The sequence below is a fragment of the Coccinella septempunctata genome, chromosome 5, assembly GCF_907165205.1.
Source record: "Coccinella septempunctata chromosome 5, icCocSept1.1, whole genome shotgun sequence".
Classification (NCBI taxonomy): Eukaryota; Metazoa; Arthropoda; class Insecta; order Coleoptera; family Coccinellidae; genus Coccinella; species Coccinella septempunctata.
In genome coordinates, this window is record NC_058193.1 from 7,152,981 (window position 1) to 7,176,054 (window position 23,074).

A 23,074-nucleotide genomic window follows, 5' to 3' on the forward strand; every position below is an offset into this window, starting at 1 on the left:
ATGCAAAATTTCAAGTGATTTTATCCCTTCATAAACTTTTTAGGGTTTTCACTCCCAATCTCTGAAACAAAATCAATTAAAAATGAAATCAACGATTTGCTCCTGCGTAAATTCTTTCACTAATTTGTCAGGAGCAAATTAACTAGAAAAAATTGTTGCCTGACAATGAACTCAAAATAAATAACGTTGAAATTATAATTCTTCGTAACGTTTCGGAGTCTATATCAGACTCCTTCATCAGACGGAAAAATCTACTTTTGAAAATCTTCTGAATTGTCGCTTTTTGTCTGACATTAATTGTCAACACACAGAAACAGAGACTGCACAGAAACGTTGATTCATTTAATTTTGAAATTACCGGATGACAGTTCCTTCTTTAGTAAATTTATCCAAATATGATCTATTCCTATCGAACAATTTGCCAAATTATTATCTTGATCTAATAGAATACACGTAGACTCTTTAATTTTTCGTTTAAAATGGTCTGGTTCTGTCATCAAAATTTTAGTGTTGTCCCAATCCATCATGTGGTCTCCCGTATTAGAACAAATGTGATCTGCGATTTGTGATCGATTAATTTCTCTATTTTTAATATTATTTTTATGTTCGCGTTTTCTTATTTCTAGAGGTCTGGACGTTTCACCTGTATAAGTTTTACCACAAATACAGGGTATGTTGTAAATACAATTTTTTGATTTTTGTTTTTCGTTCAAAGGTTTAGTTTTTGTTAATATAGATCTTAAATCATTTTGCGTTTTAAAAACAGCTCGTATGTTGAACTTCGAACCGATTCTTCTTATTTTTTCTGAAAGGCCATTAACATAAGGAATTACATTCAACAAATTTGGTTGTTCTTGACAATGGAATTAGAACAGGATAACAAAATTTCATTCCTAGATGTTTCAATAAAAAAGTTTTCGAATTATTTTGAAACGAGCGTATACCGAAAAAAGACACATACTAATAGATATTTGAATTTTTATTCCAATCACCAAGTAAGTGTCAGAAGAGGTATCATTAAAACACTTTATGATAGAGCTAATTTAATTTCATCTACACCCGAAATTAGAAATAATGAAGTTGACTTCATTAAACATTTTCTTAGGGATAATCAATACCCAAAAAATTTTATTGAAAAAACAATATTAAATTTAGAGAGAAAAATGACTAACCAAAATCGTAATAATGATCAGGAACAACCAACAAACCGTCAAGAACAACCAAATTTGTTGAATGTAATTCCTTATGTTAATGGCCTTTCAGAAAAAATAAGAAGAATCGGTTCGAAGTTCAACATACGAACTGTTTTTGAAACGCAAAATGATTTAAGATCTATATTAACAAAAACTAAACCTTTGAACGAAAAACAAAAATCAAAAAATTGTATTTACAACATACCCTGTATTTGTGGTAAAACTTATACAGGTGAAACGTCCAGACCTCTAGAAATAAGAAAACGCGAACATAAAAATAATATTAAAAATAGAGAAATTAATCGATCACAAATCGCAGATCACATTTGTTCTAATACGGGAGACCACATGATGGATTGGGACAACACTAAAATTTTGATGACAGAACCAGACCATTTTAAACGAAAAATTAAAGAGTCTACGTGTATTCTATTAGATCAAGATAATAATTTGGCAAATTGTTCGATAGGAATAGATCATATTTGGATAAATTTACTAAAGAAGGAACTGTCATCCGGTAATTTCAAAATTAAATGAATCAACGTTTCTGTGCAGTCTCTGTTTCTGTGTGTTGACAATTAATGTCAGACAAAAAGCGACAATTCAGAAGATTTTCAAAAGTAGATTTTTCCGTCTGATGAAGGAGTCTGATATAGACTCCGAAACGTTACGAAGAATTATAATTTCAACGTTATTTATTTTGAGTTCATTGTCAGGCAACAATTTTTTCTAGTTAATTTGCTCCTGACAAATTAGTGAAAGAATTTACGCAGGAGCAAATCGTTGATTTCATTTTTAATTGATTTTGTTTCAGAGATTGGGAGTGAAAACCCTAAAAAGTTTATGAAGAGATGCAAAATCCTCCCAAAATAAATTTCAATCGATATCTGATTTTATCCCGGCTGAAATTTTTTATATGTAATATTAATGTTAAATAGAAACAAAATAGTGAAGTCAGCCGATAGGTGGAGGGTGGAAAATACGTCAGTCGAGCGCGTGAACTGGGAAAAAAAAATTTAAAATCAAGTGATTTCATCCCGAATGAAAACACCTCCATATGATTTCTTACATATATGGAAATATAAAAATGACCGTCAGCTGCATGTCTAGCGGGTAAAAGACCGTCAGTCAGAGCAAAAATGTAAGGACGCGCTCATGCATTTATACGGCACGCGGAATTTTCAATGGTCTGACTGATGCCTTTTCTCTCTTTAGTTAATCAGCCTACGGATATTTTAACATTTATATTTATTGAAAATATGATTTCGATCAATATCAAACGGGTTTGTCACGATTCACCCATGATACATGTAGGTAAAGCAGCAACATCATATTACATACTTAATCATAGTATAGTAGAGATCCTTCTCCGAAAAAGGTCAAACTCATCAATGCCTCGCAAATTCCTTGGTAAGCCATTAAATAATTTCATCGCTGCATAATGGACATTTTTCTCCCTTAAAGCTGAGGAGTGTATGGGATAAAAGTAGGGTTCAGTTCTTCTTGTGTTATTACCATTCTTACAGTCCTCAAAGTAATACTGGTGCTTGTGGAGAAATAGAAGTGGTCTATATATGTAGAGACCATATACTGTCAGAATGTTGTTTTTTCTAAAGTGACCCCGAGACGATTCTCTATGTCGAAATGATAGTATAGATCTTATTGCACATATGCAATAGGTCATTCATATTTTTATTAATTCGTTATCAACATAATCAACATTCAAATAAATCGGTAGGCACAGGTAAATGTGCTTGGCTCCAAAGGTGGGCGATGTATGCCGTTCGAAAGAAATGTTGGTTCAGTTCAGCCTTAGAGGGCGGGAATAAGAATCCGTCAATTTTTTTTTCCAAGTTAAGTGGATTGCAATCATCTTAACTGCCGTATGCTCTATTGAATGTCACACGAGCAGTGTTAAAACCATCAAATTCTGTAAATCCATATATTCTACAAATATAGCATTCTAAGTATGTGAACAATTGATCGAGGTTACAATTGGGAATTTGTGAAATGTCACTCACTGCTTGGATGTACGTTGGAGACTTCCGGAGAATTTCAAACGTTTTTTTTTCCTTTACGGTAAAATGCTGAGTTGAAATTGCATCCACTGAAGGCATGAAATCCTGGCAATGCAGAGCACAAATTTGGACCCAATGATGCAAACAATTTGGTGACATCAATGAATGTCTGATTATTGCCGTTCCGACATGCATCGAGATTTGGACGTTCTTCTCGATGAAATTCATATTTCCCAACATAATAATCAATATATCTGTATCAGAACATCACATTGTTACATGAACATCAGATTTCAAGTGACAGACATGGAAAACCACTTCTTCGTGACCTGGTTAACAATGGATCCGATGATCGTTGAATTTCACCTTGTTCAACTTCATATTTGTGGCATTCCATATAGTTTACGAAAACTGTTTTATTCCCAATCCACGATGCCATGTGTTCATTTAACCAATCGTCTATTAAAAATTCAACGAGCGCTTTTTTGAAATAAGTGCGGTGGATGCGGGCGTGGGAGACGGCGGAACTTGGGAAAAAATGCAAAATTTCAAGTGATTTTATCAGGCCTGAAATTTTCTATATGTAATATTGATGTTAATCAGAAACATAATAGTAAAGTCAGCCGATCGGCGGAGGGTGTAAAATACGTCAGTCGAGCACGTGAACTTGGGAAAAAAATTTGAAAGTCAAGTGATTTCATCCCGAATGAAAACACCTCCATATGATTTCCTACATATATGGAAATATAAAAATGACCGTCTGCTGCGTGTCTAGCGGGGGAAAGACCGTCGGTCAGATCACGCGCTCGACTGACGTATTTTCCATCCTCCGCCTATCGGCTGACTTCAATATTTTGTTTCTGTTTAACATTAATATTACAATAATAAGGAGAAATTCAAATGCATACCACCCGACGATATGAATATCGACAAGTGTTACGATCTGAATTGAACTAGCCAATTTGCCATCGTCAAGGCTCCAAATGAAGTACGCTCCACCGAAGAAAAGCAGATCATGGACCATGGTTTCGGCCTCATCAGAGCAACATAGCATTTTTCCACGGTGGAGAACGTTTGGAATTGATGGAACTTTAATAAATATTGGCATGTTCTACTGGGTATTATTTACCCAGAGCGCCACCCAACATGAAACGGTGTCCGTTTCAATCCCCTCCAGATATAAACCAAGACGAAGACAATAGCATATGTCCCATATTTTCCCTAATTCAGTACGCCGATTCGCTTTGCGAACGTCAGACGCATGATGAATTGAGAAGTCTGGGAACGCGCTCAGTTCAATTCAGATCGTAACACTTGTCGATATTCATATCGTCGGGTGGTATGCATTTGAATTTATCCTTATTATTTTATTCATTGCCTCCCCGTTTAGGCGTGATCATTCTTCATTATTGTACCGCTGGCATCATATCTGCCGTGACCTGAGCGCGTTCCCAGACTTCTCAATTCATCATGCGTCTGACGTTCGCAAAGCGAATCGGCGTACTGAATTAGGGAAAATATGGGCAAAGAGTAACAACAAGAGGTTTCACTTCGCCGATTTACAAGGGAAGATCGAATACATGGAATTTCAACCTTGAAGTGGGGAGACGCTACGCGCCAGCAATACTGCGCTCAGATTCACTATAGTCAAACGAGAATCTGGGCGACCAATCAGATTGGGACCTGCGAACAGAACGAACATCTGCTTTCGTTTTCGTCCCTCCACTAAACCAAGGAACATTCAAGGGCATTGAAACGCAACCGGCCAAAATGATAGAGTGAATCCTCTTGTTGATACTCTTTGATATGGGACATATGCTGGATGTATTCGGGTTCGGCTTTCTGACAGTCCGTGAATTGTTCTAGGACTGCGCAAAACTGTTGCGCCCTAGCATTAAATCCTCTGCGCAGTTCTAGAACCATTCTCGGACTGTCCGAAAGCCGAACCCGAATACAGCTATTATTGTCTTCGTCTTGGTTTCTATCTGGAGGGGATTGAATCGGACACCGTTTCATGTTGGGTGGCGCTCTAGGTAAATAATACCCAGTAGAACATGCCAACATTGAATAAAGTTCCATCAATTCCAAACGTTCTCCACCGTGGAAAAATGCTATGTTGCTCTGATGAGGCCGAAACCATGGTCAGCATCTGCTTTTCTTCGGTAGAGCGTACTCCATTTGGAGCTTTGACGATGGCAAATTGGCTAGTTCAATTCAGATCATAACACTTGTCGATATTCATATCGTCGGGTGGTATGCATTTGAATTTATCCTTATTATTTTATTCATTGCCTTTCCGTTTATGCGTGATCATTCTTCAATATTGTACCGCTGGCATCATTTCTGCCGTGACCTGAGCGCGTTCCCAGACTCCTCAATTCATCATGCGTCTGACGTTCGCAAAGCGAATCGGCGTACTGAATTAGGGAAAATATGGGACATATGCTATTGTCTTCGTCTTGGTTTCTATCTGGAGGGGATTGAATCGGACACCGTTTCATGTTGGGTGGCGCTCTGGGTACATAATACCCAGTAGAACATGCCAACATTGAATAAAGTTCCATCAATTCCAAACGTTCTTCACCGTGGAAAAATGCTATGTTGCCCTGATGAGGCCGAATGAAGCCGAAACCATGGTCAGCATCTGCTTTTCTTCGGTGGAGCGTACTCCATTTGGAGCCTTGACGATTGCAAATTGGCTAGTTCAATTCAGATCGTAACACTTGTCGATATTCATATCGTCGGGTGGTATGCATTTGAATTTATCCTTATTATTTTATTCATTGCCTCCCCGTTTAGGCGTGATCATTCTTCATTATCAATATTACATATAAAAAATTTCAGCCGGGATAAAATCACTTGAAATTTTGCAACGCGCACCCACCGCTACTTGACCAGCTGACGGTCAGTTTCGTCATTTGCAATGTGACAACAACATACAGTATTAAATTCAGCCGGGATGAAATTCCTTACAAATAAAGCATCTGCCTTCCGGACTATTAGAGTATGATACAAAAGCTTAGGGAAAAACTTCAGTAAAAAACCCTGTCTTCCCGTGAGTAGTGTAGTGATGATAAATTTGTTTACAGAATTAGCTTTTAATACTGAAGTGCTTCTTTTCCATTGATATAAAAATTTCTTCTTCCTCTTTCCGTTTAGAAATAATATATGAAACAAAGAAACAGAGCAGAAAACGAGAAAAAAAGTGAATAATAAAGCTTTAATCAAAAATTATTCAAAGACTTGATGAAGAAAAAATAAATAATTACAGGTACATAATTTGTCATTCAGTTGCACTGGGGGGAATATCACCCCTGCATCAAAAATCTTCTGCTTATCTTGGTGGAGGAAAACCCTCGTCGTTTGAAATTCCTTCAGTACTCAAATTAATAATAGCCAAATCTTGCTTTTGACTGGGAGGGTCAATCGACCAGGTCCAGTCTTCCAAGTGATGAGTCTTCTGTTCTTCAGTTGTTCGAGGAACGCTACAGGACCCTTATGTTAGGGAATCATCTCCCATAGATATACCAGTGGATATTCAGTAGAAAATGGAAAAAACAAGAAATTCAAAAAACTTCTGACACTTTTTTTTGACAATTTGTCAATATGATAAGGCACAAAAGAACTAAAATCTCTGTACGGAAGCGTAGCAATTTTTAATGACTCAAAATTCAATAACAGAGTTCCAGAATTACATTTCGGAGGAAAGGCAGCGAGCAGATTTTCAGGTTACTTTGCTCTGATTGGACCATGGAGGTAGGAACCTCCATGTATTGGACGGTATTGACGTAACAGATTGAAAAGATGCGATACTGGAACGAGCCAAATATAATGTGAATAAATTTCGCTGTTCAAATAATCGATTGAAATGGATACTCATTATAATTTTTTTCATATTTTTATAATAGACGGAAAAAAAATTAATTAAAAAAATTCCATATGAAATATTTTTCAGACATTTCAAACGGGATTTGCAGGTCAGCCCTCTTGGGGGCCCCCTGAGTTCGGGGGCCCTAGTGCACTGCACACTGTTGCACCTGCGTAGCTACCCAATCTAACTTCCGGTTTTCAATTGGAAGCATAATAATAATAATAATAATATGCATTTATTTTCCAAATTATCATATGGGCTCGTTGGAGAGGTCTCAGAAAATGGAAACCCGCCATAATCTTTATGTTTGTAATTGTCATTAGAAACTCAAAAGTATCTTGACAAAAAATATATCAATATTTAATTTGAGAAAAACAAAGATTATGGTGATTCCGCGTTTTCATTTACTGAATGAAGAAATAGATAGGTATCAATTTTATTCCAGGCTTATGCCTCGGTATATCCTGGGTCTGGCCAGCCGGCATTCTTTTTGATGTCATGGGAAATGAGTATATTCCGCCCTTTTGCCCCACACTGCATGTTTCCTCAAAATCAATGGATGGTTTCTTGGATGATGTTTTAAATTTTTGAATGTTGCGACTACACAAAAACCTAATATTTTTTCCAGCAGTTCTGTTATTAAAAGTAAGTTTTTCTTTCAGATCATCAATCAGAAGCTGCCAGATATTCACAGAAATGTATTTTTATACATATGTATGTTTCTACAAGAGTTTCTTCGCCATTCTAATGAAAATGGTTATGATGCAAAAACCTTGGCGTCTTTATTTGGAGAAATACTTCTAAGAGATCCAATAAGAAATTCAAAGCCTCAAGCAAGTCGTGGAAAGTCGAATTTTTTATATAATTTTTTGGTGAATGATCTTAGTACTTCAATCATACCAATGAAATAGCTGTCTGCCTGCTTTCCCCATCTCTTTCATAGAATATGTAATAAGTATAGAATATTATTTATGAATTGGAACAAAATAAATTTTAAATTTCAGAATATTTGCTTCATAAACATGAAGCGAGAAATTCTCAAACGAGAATTGCATCCTTAAAAAATTTGTTCAAAATTATAAAAGTATCTTGAACAATCAGTACTAGTCTAAAGGATGTCATGATGTACTTTAATTGAAGTTTTTTGTCAAAGTAGGTAACCATTTTATTCCATATATTATGTACAAGGCAGATTATACCCTCTTCTCCCTCAGGAAATTTAGTTATCATTAAATTCAATAAGAGATATTCTTTCTTGTATTCTTTTCATTTAGAATATAATTGCATAATTTTACTGTAACACTTGCTACATTGATTATTCAATTAATTGGTGGAAATATAAATCCATATTCTTTCATGTTTATGGAAAAAGCAGCATTTAAGATTTTACAAGTTCTTTGTGCTAATGATGCGATTTTCTCAACATCACTTTTGCACTCCATGCAATTCCATTGGGGGTGAGTATTCTAAACCCCATTTCTTTGAAACAAACTCCTGCAGCTCATAACCTTCAAAGATAAAGAACGCAAGGCTATTGCACCATATAAACCTCATGAGGCTACAAGTTTCCATTGCAGATCTTTTAGTAGCTCATACATGCAATGACGTATGAAGTTTTTTTTTACCAATATTTATAATATTTATTTTATAAATAGTGAAGTTAGTTTAGCTTCTATTCTATCATGTAGAAGAATAAATTTGAATGTGGATAAGTGAGTTCCATGAAATATAATATAAGATATTTATGTGAAATGATTAAAGTATTAATAATATTTTTATATCCTTGTTTGTAGCAATAATAACATAAGGATAGAAATTAAAGACATAGAATTATGCGTTCACAATTTTTTACAGATGTAATAATAGCCTTAAGTTTTTCCCTAAAAAAGGATCAGTAATATTTACTCTCCACTAATAATGATCTGCTTCTCCGTATTTTGACAGAAATTGTTTCTTCTTCAGGTTTCATTGATAATATCTCAACTCTAGCTACCACAAGATGTTCTGGATTGTTTGGACTAGGTCCTTTAATCACATCAATTTCATCTCCTTCTTCTATCTGTTCACTTTTTTTTCCAATTTTCTGACCATTCACTCTTATTTTATTGTCAAAGAACAGTTTTTCTATTTTATTACGAGCTATCCCCAATCCTGATTTAATAATCAAATCCACTCTTGTATTACTTATCTTGATTTGCATAGTTGTTGTTGTCTTGTCACTAGGATAAATATCTTCACTTTGTTCAGAATTTGAAGTGTCACTTGCCTTGTTAAATGTTGCTTTGAATCTTGCAGAATTTACCAAAGTGCTAGCAATAGTAACATAAATATCGTGCCTCGCTTTGCCTGGAAAAATGTTCTTTAAAACATTTAATTTCATCATTTTGATAGGTTTCGATCAAAGTTTTGAATAAAAGGTATTGTTTTTATTCGTTCCTAGCAGAGTCAACAAAGATATTACACTATAGGCGTTTTCGGAAACTTACCCGGGTTCATTCGATCCCTAACCTTTGCGTTCGTTTACCTAACCCGAACATCTAACCCGTGTTCGGAAAGTACGGTGCTGCTACCTCGATCACTGACTCGGGTTGATTTTCCGTAACCCTACACAAAAGCAGGGTCGTTCGAATCGCTAGAGTCACCGCATGCGCACTGCAGTTTAGTTTTGTATCTGAAAAACGCGGGAATAAGCTTTCTACTCATATTCTCAATATTTATGGAAATAGAAGAGAATTCGGCTCAATGTGAAATGTGTAGTTTCATTAGCTAATTCCACTATAGCTGCAATTTTCTTCTTGCTCCTAATTACGATAAATAGATATTGATATGGATCGAACTACAAATTATAAGATATGGCAAACGCCAATGAATTCAAGCAAAGCATCAGAAAATCCAATTATTAATTGGGAACAGGAACCCAGAAAAACTGACTAGGAATAAAATCATCCCATATTTTGTTATTTATTTATTTATTCTTGAAAATTACAACGCTCAAGCTAGCAGCCCCTCCCAATTCCGGTAAAATCTTGGTTATTGTTTCATTGAGGTTCTGGGGAACTGCAGATTCTAGGATGATCCAATCCCCAAGAAAACTTCCAGATCTTTACATTTCAACGATCTATTATTGACGAAACACTCAAGTTTTTATGAATTTCCCAGAACTGTCTCTGGTAATATGATGTAAACAGGCTCTGTTTCGTATATAAATATTCATCCATGAAACGGAGTTCCAATAGGAATATAAAATTTCTCTGCAAGATTGCAAGAAGATTCTTACGACTTTTTCTTATAAACTCTGTGTCTGCATCAACAAAATGTGTAAAGTTTAAAATAAATTTGAATGACGTTTTGGTTATGTTATTCTCACGACTGACACTTCCAAATCCTAACCTGATAAGTTCGTGAACTTAGAACCGGGTCAGTGATCCGAGAAGATCCGTCACGTGACCTCAATGGATCAAGTTAGTAACCCTGAGTAAGTTTCCGAAAACGCCTTATTATTATTATGTTAATAATACTATTAACTATTATCCTTGGTTATATAACCCCTATCTATAAACAACATAGAGTCTACTGTCTATGGCACAGTCCATGTCTATGATTAGCAGAGACAGTTTGTCTCTGATATTAGTGTTCTCTGTGACTGAAGCTTTAACCAGCTGTCAGATAGACGTCAAAAGAAAAATGTGGAGGTGTTTCGTACGCAAAAATAACACATAATTAGAAATATTATTTTACGTTTAGTTAAAATATGTACTTAGAAATATCATTTCGTTTTTATTTTGATGGTGGTGTTAGTCCTAGTGACTTTCCAGCCAACAGTGTTGAATGTGCGTCATTAATGCCAGTAATGATAATGAAAGTATTCAATATTGTACTGTCCTGGCCTTAAATTACCTTGCGCTGGTCAGGGATGCTTGTAGAATTCTTTTTACTTCGAAGATACTTACGAATGACAGCACTTTAAAGACACCTTACTACTCTATGGCCAAAAATCGTGATCGTCTGGTTGTGGTGGGACTCCACATTACGTGGGCAACCCAAAGTACTTACCCTGATTACTAATAGAAAAATTGACGGAAGGTTGGGAGATTCGAAAGAAAACAACACATTTAAACCCAAACAAGAAACGTTTATTTCGGTTTTCATTGGAGACGATTTCCAATGTCATAGCTCTAGGGCGCAGCAGAGGGGAGGAAAAAGAGCTGCGAAAAAACCTCCCCTTAGAACAGCAACAACTACATAATCTACTATACAGGTATGATTTTACGTAGCTACGGCAACAGGTTCAACTGGCGAGAGAAAATCTCATGTGAAATGCACACTTGGTGGAATCAGTTACATCTACAGCTACCAGTTCCTTAATGATGACTCTTAACCGATATTTCAGTGAGATGAGTTACGTTCAGCATACAACAGTTCTGAATCGGGTAGGGTTCAGGCGGTTGTGAGATGCAAGGGCATCCAGCCTAAAGGGTTAGAGACGCAGTTACAACGGTATCCGGCCCCATGGGTGAGAGGCGCAGCTGCAAGGGCATCCGGCCTCAGAAATCGACGCAGATACAACGGTATCCGGCCTAAAGGGTTAGAGACGCAGATACAACGGTATCCGGTCTCAAGGGTGAGAGACGCAGCTGCAAGGGCATCCGGCCTCAGAAATCGACGCAGATACAACGGTATCCGGCCTTCGGGATACTAGGAAGGGCAAAATCCACAAAAGTTGTATGTTTGTCCAGTAACACAAATATGAATTATTTCCTATCTTGGCTATCACGTTCAAATATGTCCTGTATTGAACAACTCCACCAGTGAAGAGAAAAATAATAATAATAAAAGAAATGGAAAAATGATAATTAAGGGTCCTTAATGCAATTACAGTATTTACCCTGTTGGTCGTACCTAAGTAATCGAATCATTGGCTTGACTTGAGGACGGTTCAGTGACATTTACAAGTTATTATAAGATAGGCACAAAAAATATGTAGAAATTAATACCATGAATATTACATAACATAAGCGCATCCACCATAAAACAAGTTTATTATAAAAACTAGCCCTCAAATTATAACTGAATTATAATTGAATTGGAAGCAAAAAGGGATAGCGTCCAAAATGGCGTCTGGCGTCCCTATGACGTGTTCAAAGAAAGAAAAACCCAGAAAGTACGTTATTATCTAGAATAAATAAAATGAGTTATATTTTGTGTGAAGCACATAAAATAGAAACGGACGGAATTGGCCCTTGAGTAATTAACGAAATACTTCAACAATGAAAACTAATAAGATGCATCAAGTACTCAAAGCCGCATATTCGCAATAAAACCTTCAAATTAATAAAACAAGAAACGGTAATAATGAAATGAGTGGTAACTTACGTATGGAATTCACTGAACAAAATAAAGAAAAAAAAACAAGCTTTGTCTTACTCAAAAATTCACTCTAGAGAAAAACTAACAGGAAAAACCGGTTTAATTCGTTTCAAGAAAGGATGCCTTCCCTTCTTCATTAGGAATTTCTTGCCTTTTCGATCCCAAGTACCTACTTGAAAAAGAGCGTCTTCCAGGGTTCTTAACGCTTGCGCCATCTCCCCTTTCAATTCAACAGCTAGTACAGAAAACCTTCTCTAACATTTCATTTCTTACTGGTGGTCTTTGATAAAGTCCACTAGAGGGCAGTCGTTATGTCAATATTGAAAAAAAAACAGTCCACTACCATTGAACGAAAGAACTTTAGTTCAATGTCCACTACACAATTATGAACTTTCAAAGAATTTAAGTGAAATTACTCGCATTAAAAATTCAGAATAATATATAGAGTTCAATGACATTCGTATATTTTAATATCTTTGGAACGCTCCATAAAGTAAGTCAAGATCATTGAACTCTATGGGTTCCCATAGAGTTCAATCAAAGAGTAACTCTTACTCTTTGGTTCAATGGTCAAGATGGGTGTGTTCTGTGGAACGCTTGAGCGAGATGCACCGGAGCTGTTCAGGAGCTGCTCAATCGGTCAAAAAGAAAGCAGTAGAGTTTTTATTTAGTTTTTTGACACATTGACAGAACACAATTAACAAATATATACACGGCGGAGATACACGGTATTTAGCCGTTCCTAATAGCTCGTAATACGTTCTATTTATAGTACTAATAAGTTGATAAAACAATAACTAATTGCGAATGTTAATTCCCTACACGAAAATGAAAGTTCTCATTGAATTTCGGGGACCAAAAGGATATTACCATGTTTTCCTATATTTTTGTGAACTAGCTCTTTTTGTCAATTGAAAATTGGTGAATGGTGACGAATGTGAACAAAGTGTCGGGCATTGACAAATTATGTTGAGTGTCTTATCCAATTTTTGTTAATGGATTAGTTAAAATTATAGTCAATGGATGTCAACAGTTTCAGAGTTCAGTTGGTTTACGTTTACATTCCCGTATAAAATTGTTTTATACATGGAAAAATCGCAACTTGGGTTTATTGTAAAGGTATGTTTATGTTATTGTTATGGTGTGTAAATGGATTTTCGCAAACCTAATACTAACAATTTCTCATTCACAGACGAAGCTCCTCCTGTCTGTCCTGTTGACTAATTTTTGTCTAACCAGTAATGATAACTGCGATATCCATCCTAAAAGTTATGTGACGTATCTCATCCCTTTGAAAATTCAAAAAGTAGTTGGTCTATTGAACAGTACTTAAATGATATATTTTATAGAAATTAGAGGAGTAGAGAAGCATCTAGAAAGCATTATAAGATCATATATTTTGTTAAATGTTATGTTAGAATAGTGAAATACGCCTAAGCCACAAGATTTCAAGGATATCATTATTTGGTAGTTTGGATCTTGAGCTCTGATTCATTCCCAATTGAACAGATTATCTTTTGTCTTCATTAATACTTCAGATTGACTTTTTAGGTATATTTTTGTGAATATGTTGGTATACAAAAGGTACTTATGACACATTGGCAAAAAATTATTTGTCAAAAAAGCAAAACACACTGCCTAATGAAACAAGAAGGAAAGAAACTCAAAGACTTTCTAGTAAGACTTATGTCTGTTTTCACAAAGTTCAATTGTGGAATCAAATCTTAATGGCTGGATGGCTCCCTATTGTTTTGTTTTCCAGAGCCGGATTAACCTTTAGGCAGAGTAGGCGACTGCCTTGGGGCCTCGCACCAGACAGAGGCCCCCTGCCCTGTGCATGAAAAAAATTGAATGTGTCATACAGGGAAAATTTAATTAGCATGATTTTGTTTGTAAGAGGTCAGTTGAGAGAATACTAGACTTCATGTCGAGCTTCATGCACATTAAGGGAATTCCTGCTTCGTTGAGATTGAATTCAATACTTCAATACATATTGATTTGTAGGGTTGACAATCAGAGGCGATGCAGAGGTCTCCAAAAAGGGAGTTGGGAGGGGCTCCGGAACTAAAAGGGTCTCTGAGCCAAACATAGGTATACAAGATTTCCAGTTGGCATGTCACTTCCCCTATTTTCAAGAAATATATTTTTTTGTAACCCAGGGAGATGGGGATTTTTCTTTGAACTTGTTCATAATTGCTGCTGGAAAATGGATTATACTCTGGATGAGCATGGGATGGACCGCAGATCATGATTGTTAATCCTGTGATACTGTCATGTGTGACATATCAATACTTCCAGCCCATAAATTTGTATTAATTATTATCGACCATCATTGATGAAACACTCATAGCTGGTCAGAAAAAATTTTTGAAGTTTATGTATTCAATTCCACTGAGGATATTTTAATTCGTCAACTAGCAGAGTTCCAGAATTACATCTCAGAGGAAAGAGAGCTAGCAGATTTTCAGGTTACTTCGCTCTGATTGGACGGTATCGAAGTAATAGATTGAAAAGATGCGATTCTGGAAGAGCCAACTGAACGATAGATTTCTGGGAATGAAAACTACAAAAGAACGTTCTTCATGTCCTAGTTCTTATAACTTGCTTCATTGGAGTTATAATGATTTGATGGAGAAAGCTTAGCCCTTATCATTATTTTATACAGCAAATCTATCGACTGACTTTGCCAAACAACTGATTCCCTTTAGAAGCTTTATCAGGGATAATATGAATGCAACAAGTTCTGTAATAGATAACACAAATTTGGATTATTATAAATCTGAAAACAGCAAGTATGTCAGATTTATAGACACCAGAGAAAATTTTTGAAAAATTGGTTACAAATATGCATCGAGAACAAACATTTCCCAAATTTTGTCATCAGTTCTATGATTTAAAGAATCTCAAATCTGAAATCAGAATATTCTATCGTCCCTCAAAAAATTTGTGAATTTTTTTTCAGTTTTTACTTTTCCTCCCCTTTTTCAAGGATAAGGCAAGTTCTAAGGTACGAAACTTTTACCTCTTTGAAAAGAGTATCGCAAATCATACGAAGATATGTATGGTACCCCGTTGACATTTTTCCTCTGCTTACACTGAGATCTGGAATGAGGAACAGGTTTTTAGGATCTATCTCTTGTTGCCATTTCTTTACACCCGCTTCATTGTTTTTCAGATTGTAAAAGTAACACTCTTTTTCAAGAGAATATATATATATATATATATATATATATATATATATATATATATACTGAGTTTTAAATTCTTCACTTGCCCTTGAGAGAAATGATAGATGGTCTAACTTTTGTTTCAAGTTTGAAACTTCCTCTGAGAAGACGACAGTTTGTTTTTAGGGGCTTATGTTCACTTTTATTCGTGGAAAACATTGCTCAAATATGTGTTAAAAAGTTGATATGAAGGAGTTCCATTGTTGGTTCACGAATAGTTGTATCCGAATACAACTACAACTCACCGATAAGTTGTAGATTTCTTCCCAGTTTTGGTCTAGCAGACTTTTCTGGAGATCTTCTCTTTTATTGTTTTTAAAAAAATCTTCTGTGAATTTCTGGTTTACTGCGTTCTCTTAATTCACAAGTGATTTTCTGGCCTGAATGATTTGAAATATGTTCTTCAAAAATTTTTGTTTCTTCCACGTTACTGTTTGTGAAAATGTTATCAATGCAGCCAGGTTGTTTACTGATTCTTGTTTGTTCAAATATTGTTTGATGTAGGTTATATGCTTGCATTAGAGAAATCATTCCTGATTTACTCTTTATGTTGGATAACATGTTGATGTTGAAGTCTCCAGCAATGAAGATCATCCTTTTGTTGTCAAACATCCTCTCACAGATAAGTTCAATTCTATCGAAAAAATTGTCTGTTGGGCTTCCAGAGGGGCGGTTTACTGTGCAAAGTGAGATTGCTTCCTCCAATATTTTGCTGTTTATCGATACAAATTCACATTCGTCTTTAATTGTCAATTTTTCTACATGATGGTTTATTGAAAATTGTAGATTTTCTCTAATAAAGGTGGCTACGCCTCCATGTTCGCCTTTCTTGCGTCAGTAGCTAGTAAGATGTCTAAAACACTGGTGTGTGCACTTGTCACTTTTTGCAAGCATCAACATTTCAGAAAATCGGGGATATGGGATCAGTTTCGTGGAGGCGCCACCATGTCACTTGCTTCGTTCTATCCTTGTTCTACCAAAGAAAGTCCGATGATACTCTCTCGGTTTATTTTGTTTTGCGTTGATATCGAATGTCGATCAACGAGTTCAAAATATGAAACGGCCCATTTTGTCAGCTGTTAAGGAATATTTGTGATTTACAGTTTAATTTTCGTTGTAAAAACAAATCTGAATCTGTCAATATTTCAACACTATCGAATAAGGTTTCGAAGCAGGATTTACTGTTCTTCTTCAAGATAATTTCCGTTTGACAGCTTGAATTCGTGAGGGGGGTAATTCAATATGATTTTAATAAAACACAGTTGATTGGTCAAATATCCAATATATTGTTGACGAAAAGGGAATCTTCACCATATCTACTCAGGAAGAATATTTGAAGTAACAGACTCGAATAGATTTATGTATTTCCGATTTTCAATACATGCTCACAATTCACATTACGTATTTCCAATACAGATTCTTTGAAATATTGCTGAAGTTTCCATAAAACTTAGCTATATCGGTCCCGAATGTTCATTCATCTGATTTGGTTCTGCTTCAAATTCCAACAACACCGAATTCTTAGCTGTAGTTCTTGATTGTCCATACAGAAAACTGAACTTACTGAACGACATGTTGAATGATTTAATGTTCTACACCCCTTTCTCGAAACTTATACATTTTCACATACCAATAATCGCTTATAAATACACATATTCGTACGTCATAGGAAAGTATTCAAATTATTTTCAAATATCAAATGACAATGGTCTGTCAAATTCTAAACAGCGCTACCTACAGTGGGAAAAACAAAACTGATCCCATATCCCCACGAAATTAAAAACAAAATCGAATCAGTGAATACACCAGAGTTTTAGACATCTTAGTAGCTAGTTGCTAATTTGAAGTTTGGTATTCCGATGTTTTGTAGTTCCTCCTCACATTTCTAGTGTTCGGTCAGAAAAAGGAAATTGCAGTCAGGGTTTTCTGATGTTAAATTGACAAGTTTATTGATCGAATTCCCAATTGATTGGAGACTCGATTGGAGATTTTGGTGAATTATACTGAAACTTCAGGTTCTCTCTGATTTTTTTGATGTGCCTGGTGTTTTTATCTGTTGTTTTCTATCTTGTTCTGACCTTTCTTTGAAAAATGCTGACCTCTTCTAAAAGTAGAATCTTGATAAGGCGATAGCCACTGGCCAGAATTCATTTTTGTATACTTCTTCCTTGAGCTTCATGGGGACTCCCACTAGGAAGCATTTGTAGTTTGTCGTTTCTACTTTTGTTTGTAGAGTTGTAACCGAGATTTCTTCAATATTCGTTGCAGTCTTTTAAGTTACATAGTCTTTAAAATCTTTTTCTTCTACTGTGTTCCTAACTTTAGAGATGAACATCCAGATTTTTCTATCTTAGGTCGTTTGATGGATTTGAAATTGTAGCTTTCTTGCTGTGGGTCTCTGGTTCCTAGTTCATTTTTCTTTGTTCTCCTTCTTTTGTGTACTACCTGCTGAAAAGTGTCCTTTTCCGGTTTGGGTTTATGTGTTATGTCTTCTTCCAAAAAAATTATTTCATTCATAATTTCTCTTTGGGTTGATTCTAGTTTACTTAAGGTTGTACAATACTTCCATTCGCCCTATGCTTCACAATGCTATTTATTTCCATCTTAATTAATTGAAAATGGTGGTAATTATATATGAGTATAAATTCGAATGCTGAAGTGATGGTTCGAAATGATCAACGAGGGGATTTTCTTAAAGAGACCTTTTTCATGATAACAAAAAAAAAATTTAATTTTTTTTCAATTTTCCTTGATTTTTGAAGGAAATAAGATTAATTCACCCGCCTCTCATCAAACTCCACCCTCCTATTTCTAAGTAGCCAATTACAATTTACTTGGCTCTTGCATTGAGATTTATGGCCAAACAGTCGACCAGCTTTTATGAGGGTTAATTTTATGATAACAAAAAGACGGGTGGTACTCGACTCTTGCAGAAAATTCAAAACAGACAAGATTTATAACATCCTCATAAATTTTACGTGAAAATAACGTTTTGGTGTCCGACTATATGTACCATTCTATCATGTGAATTCTAAAAGAACTTTTAGAGTTCAATGATATGTACCTATATAAAACATATGAAATTAGAAAATTCGTTATATTTACGAGTCATCGAAACTTTCGGCTGATATTGTAAGTAAGAGGGTGAATTTTAGGGAGTCCGTTTCATAGACAGTTCGGGCTTACGGAGCAGCCCTTTCCCATGCTGCTGGGTCCTGCCTGGTACCTACATACTTGCAGAGGTCCTTTAGGGCTGAACACAGTTCGTTAGGAGGAGGAAAATTCATGAAAGGAGAAGAGAGAAATTATTGACCTTTTCAAGAAAGAGAAAAGAAAACTCTCTCCTATGGCCCGGATTTCAATTACGGACCAGATGCTGCCCAACCTGATATCACTGAGGAAGGAATGTCCTCCAAGAAGTCAGAATTTTCAGATATTCTCAGAAATAGAAAATCTGACTCGTCAAAGTTTTGGAAGAAATAACTCGTGCGCAGCATGACAATGCACTTTGGAGGCAATGCAGGCAGGACTATCTAACATCCTCGAACTTTGGTTCAGTGGTGAAAAAAAAATCAACCACTCCTTGCCAAAGTAAGGCGATAACACTGTAAGAACATCAAAAAAATATAGGGGTAACCCGGTGCGGATAATTTATTGACCCTGAGTATCCATTCCTGGGAGCCTCTCCTTATGGATTGGTTGGGGACGATGGTTTGATAGAGGTCAAATGTCTCCAATCAATCAAAGGAAAGCTAAGGGACTACAAGAAACCGCACTGCTTCACCATCGAGGATGGTAGAATGAGGTAATTCTAAGCTAATTCGTTATCTTCGAAGAAATATCATTTTCTATCATTTTTAGGCTGAAAAAAATTCATAAAAATTTTCACCAAGTGCAAGGACAATTGAATATCTGTAAACAAATTTTTTGCGATTTCGTTCTATATTCAGATGATGATTTTCAAATAGAAAGAATAGAATGTGACGAGGCACTATGGAAAAATATCATCTTGCCAAAGCTGGAGCAGTTCTATATGAATTGCATTCTTCCTGAATCAATAGATGGGAGAATACCAAGAGGATTGCGGGCACGGGATAAAAATGTTTCGAATTTCATACAGTGGTTTGTTCCCAGATCATCAGTTTCAAAATAATTATACCTATTCACTATCATCACAGCTATAATCATTAATTCAAGGCCTGTTAATTTGTATACTGCAAGATATTTCAGTTCTTTCTCGATCCTAAAGCATCATTAGCTGATGCAATGAAATGTCTACATATTTTTGTGCTCGTTTCAGGTCCTTTCATACCAAAGCTCGATTGAGAATTTTTCGATTTTCAACAATATTTATTTTCGCGTCTCTGTTACTAACATCGCGCTGAAACTCCTATAAGTGGAAGTGATTCGAAATAAGCCATATCTTTAGTAGACCCTTTTATTAGGGATAATAAACACATAAACTCAGCTATCCTTCGCTTGCTGTCCCCTCAGGCAAAAGGTCTTGTAGCGAAAAAAGTGGGTGGAGCTATTGTCTTGGTGGGACGAAAATATGTTCAATTAAAGAAATTTTCATATAGTGCCATCTAGCGGAATTCACGTTTCGGGAGAACGGGTATAACACCCTTAAAGGAGTTGCATTTTGAGTTTTCTTGGAATTGTTTATTACGTTTTCTTCAGTGTTGAAGTTCACTGTTTTTGTTTTCTGGGCTATCCCCATTTTATGCGCAAGATGTCGAAGAGTAACGAACAGTTTAGTGAACGCTCCAACAAATTTGTTGATACAGGTGATAAAAAGGGTGTTATATTTGCGCCCACTGTAAAAAAGGTGTTTCCGAGGTGGTGTTGTGTAAAAAATGCGGGGATAATTTCCACCGCTCGTGCATAACTATATCTGCCAAAAGAAGAAATGCTACCTGAATTCATGAAGCGAATGATGGTGACGTTCATGATTGCCAGGAGGAAGAAAATCCGCAATTTGAAATTAAGATGCTGAAATTAAAAGTTAAGTTTCTAGAAGACTTGTTATTGGAAACTAGAAGTAAAAACGAAATTCTAATGTTGAATATAATAATAATAATAATAATATTGATTAATCCTTTCAGACATATATACAAATATGTATAGGACAGGTCAGAAAAAAAAAGTAACACAATAAAAATCACAACTCCAATTACATTTAAATTATGACTGAAAATAATCAACTATGCTATAAAAACATTGCTCAACAAGTTTATTCTTAACTACCTTTTTAAATTCTTCACTGATATGTCACCATTTCTAGTGTTGTAGCTATGAAAGCTTGAAAGTCTTGTAAAACCGCTCTCGTTCTCCTTCACATAAACCAGACATCTAAAAATGTATATGCAAGCCACTGTTAGAATACCATTCTCTATGAATATAGGACGACAAGAGGACCTCGGAGGAATATTGAAGATCATCCGTAAAATCCTCTTCTGAATTATAAATGCTCTTCCAGCATCAGTTGAGTTACCCCAGAGCATGATGTTGTAAGATAAGTGACTGTAGACCAGGCTGTAGTATATATTTATGATGCAACTTGGGGGAAGTGAGTTTTTGACTCTACTTATTGCATAATATGAACTATTGAGTTTCTTACATAAATGATCCACATGTGTTATCCATCTCAGATTGGAATCGATATAGATTCCCAGAAATTTTGAGTACTCAGCCAACAAAATAGTCTCATCAAGATGGTGTATGACAAGCTTTTGCTCACTATTACTTAAAGTGAAATGAACAAACTGGGTTTTTTCGATGTTTATCATCAGGGCATTAGAATGACACCCATCGACGAAGCACTGCACCAACCGTTGACACAGCTTCTGCAGATCATCAAAGGTCCGCGCAGCAACCAATATCGAGGTATCCGCAAATAGAAGAATTCTAACCAACTCGATAACATTGAATGCGGCTGGAATATCAGAAGAATTCACCACCAAGTTCCTCAAACTGACCGGTAAGTCATTGATGAAAATAAGGAACAAAAGCGGTCCCAGAACCGAACCCTGTGGTACACCGTGGTTCAATTCACGCTTATCTGAAACGAAGTCGGCCGTCCTGACGGATATTGTTCTACCCTCGAGATAACTGGAGAGCCAATTTAGGAACACACCCCTAAAACCTAAACTATAGCATTTGTCGACGAGAACTCGGAAGGAGAGGCTGTCAAACGCCCGTGCGAGGTCGAAGAATAACCCCGCTACGAATTGGCCATCAACCAGTTGTTGCTTGATAAAATCAGTACAGTTGAAAAAACTGAATCTAAACAATCTGAAAAAAATGTTAACATTCATAATAAACAGATCCATGAACATGTGAAACTAAATGCACAGAAAGATCAGAAAACACAGAAAGCATTAAATTCTCGACCACAGAACCTTGACATTCTTTATGACAGTCAATCTCGAGGACAGGAATGTCAAGATGTTTCGAAATCAAAACAAGTTAACCATAAAACCATGACGTTTCAACCCAACCAGAAGCTGGATCAGCTGAATGGAACGTTGGAACCAGAAAGAAAAAAATCAGAAAGTCTGAGGTTATACCATAGACCTAATAAACCCGAGACTGGCTGTCACGTGACTTTCGCGTAGTATTCGAAGCAGGTTGAATAATGAGCGACTTGAAACAGCATCCAACGTTGCCATATTGTGCACAATTTTTGTTTGACATTGACAGCACAGAGAGAGACTCTGACCACGACAGACACAGAGTCTGACCATGGAAACCCGCTGTCAGATAGACGTCAAACTAAAATTGTGGACGACAAATCTGGGTGTTGTGTATGTAAACAAAACACATAATTTTGAATATTATTTTACTTTTAGTAATTATAAGTACATTGCAATAGCATTATTTTTGTTTTAAAGCTAGTGGTGTTATTCCTAGTGATTATTCCGCTAAGAGTGTTAGATTTTCGTTGGTAATGGTAATGAAAGTTCAATAACTTGGGCAAGTTGCACAGTATTTCAGCAGGAAATGCCATTCTCTTGTTATGTTGTTGGATGTGGAGGCCGAAGAAACAGAGACAGTGTTAGTTTTTTCGTATTCTTGAAGGAATTTCTCCATTTCAGCACAAGGAGCTTCACATAAATGACTTGGCAAGGATACGACAAAAATGCTTTGACGTTATTATCAAGAGCTGACTTATACTTGTTATATTCTTAAATTCATTATATTTATGCTGTTTATTTTTTCACTAGTTATATTTTGATACTGTTAATATTCTGTACCCTCTTTGTTCCCATTTATATGTATAGTGAATACACCTCTTCAATAAAACAGTGCATCTTTTCTAGAAAATTTATTACAACTAAATTGCATACATATATATTATAAACATTAATTAGATCTCTAAACTACTAGTACAAATGC

At 35.8% G+C, this 23,074-nt stretch overlaps 3 protein-coding genes across 14 annotated transcripts in view; 2 read left to right on the top strand and 1 right to left on the bottom strand.

The window, feature by feature from the left end:
* LOC123314480 (inositol polyphosphate 5-phosphatase OCRL) overlaps positions 1-8,921 on the top strand; it is a 118,565-nt gene extending 109,644 nt beyond the window's left edge. For all 3 annotated transcript variants that reach the window (XM_044899789.1, XM_044899790.1, XM_044899791.1), the window contains exon 16: positions 7,745-8,921. In XM_044899789.1, the coding sequence (XP_044755724.1) occupies positions 7,745-7,993 (249 nt within the window). In that variant the 3' untranslated portion in view covers positions 7,994-8,921. The remainder of the gene's footprint in view (positions 1-7,744) is intronic.
* Positions 8,850-10,668, bottom strand: LOC123314481 (mitochondrial transcription rescue factor 1). 2 transcript variants are annotated; one of them, XM_044899795.1, is made up of 2 exons: positions 10,581-10,668; positions 8,850-9,548 (listed from the first exon to the last, which is right to left on the bottom strand). In XM_044899795.1, the coding sequence occupies exon 2, from the start codon at positions 9,463-9,465 to the stop codon at positions 8,974-8,976; it is 492 nt and encodes a 163-aa protein (XP_044755730.1). In that variant the 5' UTR covers positions 9,466-9,548; positions 10,581-10,668; the 3' UTR covers positions 8,850-8,973. The 2 variants fall into 2 exon arrangements, with proteins under 2 accessions (XP_044755730.1, XP_044755729.1); XM_044899794.1 differs by having other exon boundaries at positions 10,578-10,663.
* Positions 10,669-13,128: 2,460 nt separating this feature from the next.
* LOC123312770 (Ca(2+)/calmodulin-responsive adenylate cyclase-like) overlaps positions 13,129-23,074 on the top strand; it is a 210,430-nt gene continuing 200,484 nt past the window's right edge. For 5 of the 9 annotated variants that reach the window (XM_044897246.1, XM_044897247.1, XM_044897252.1 and 2 more), the window contains exon 1: positions 13,130-13,568. The gene's annotated coding sequence lies outside the window, so the exon portion shown is untranslated. Of the gene's footprint in view, positions 13,569-23,074 lie in introns of all 9 variants that reach the window. The other 4 variants (XM_044897244.1, XM_044897245.1, XM_044897250.1 and 1 more) reach the window with 1 other exon arrangement.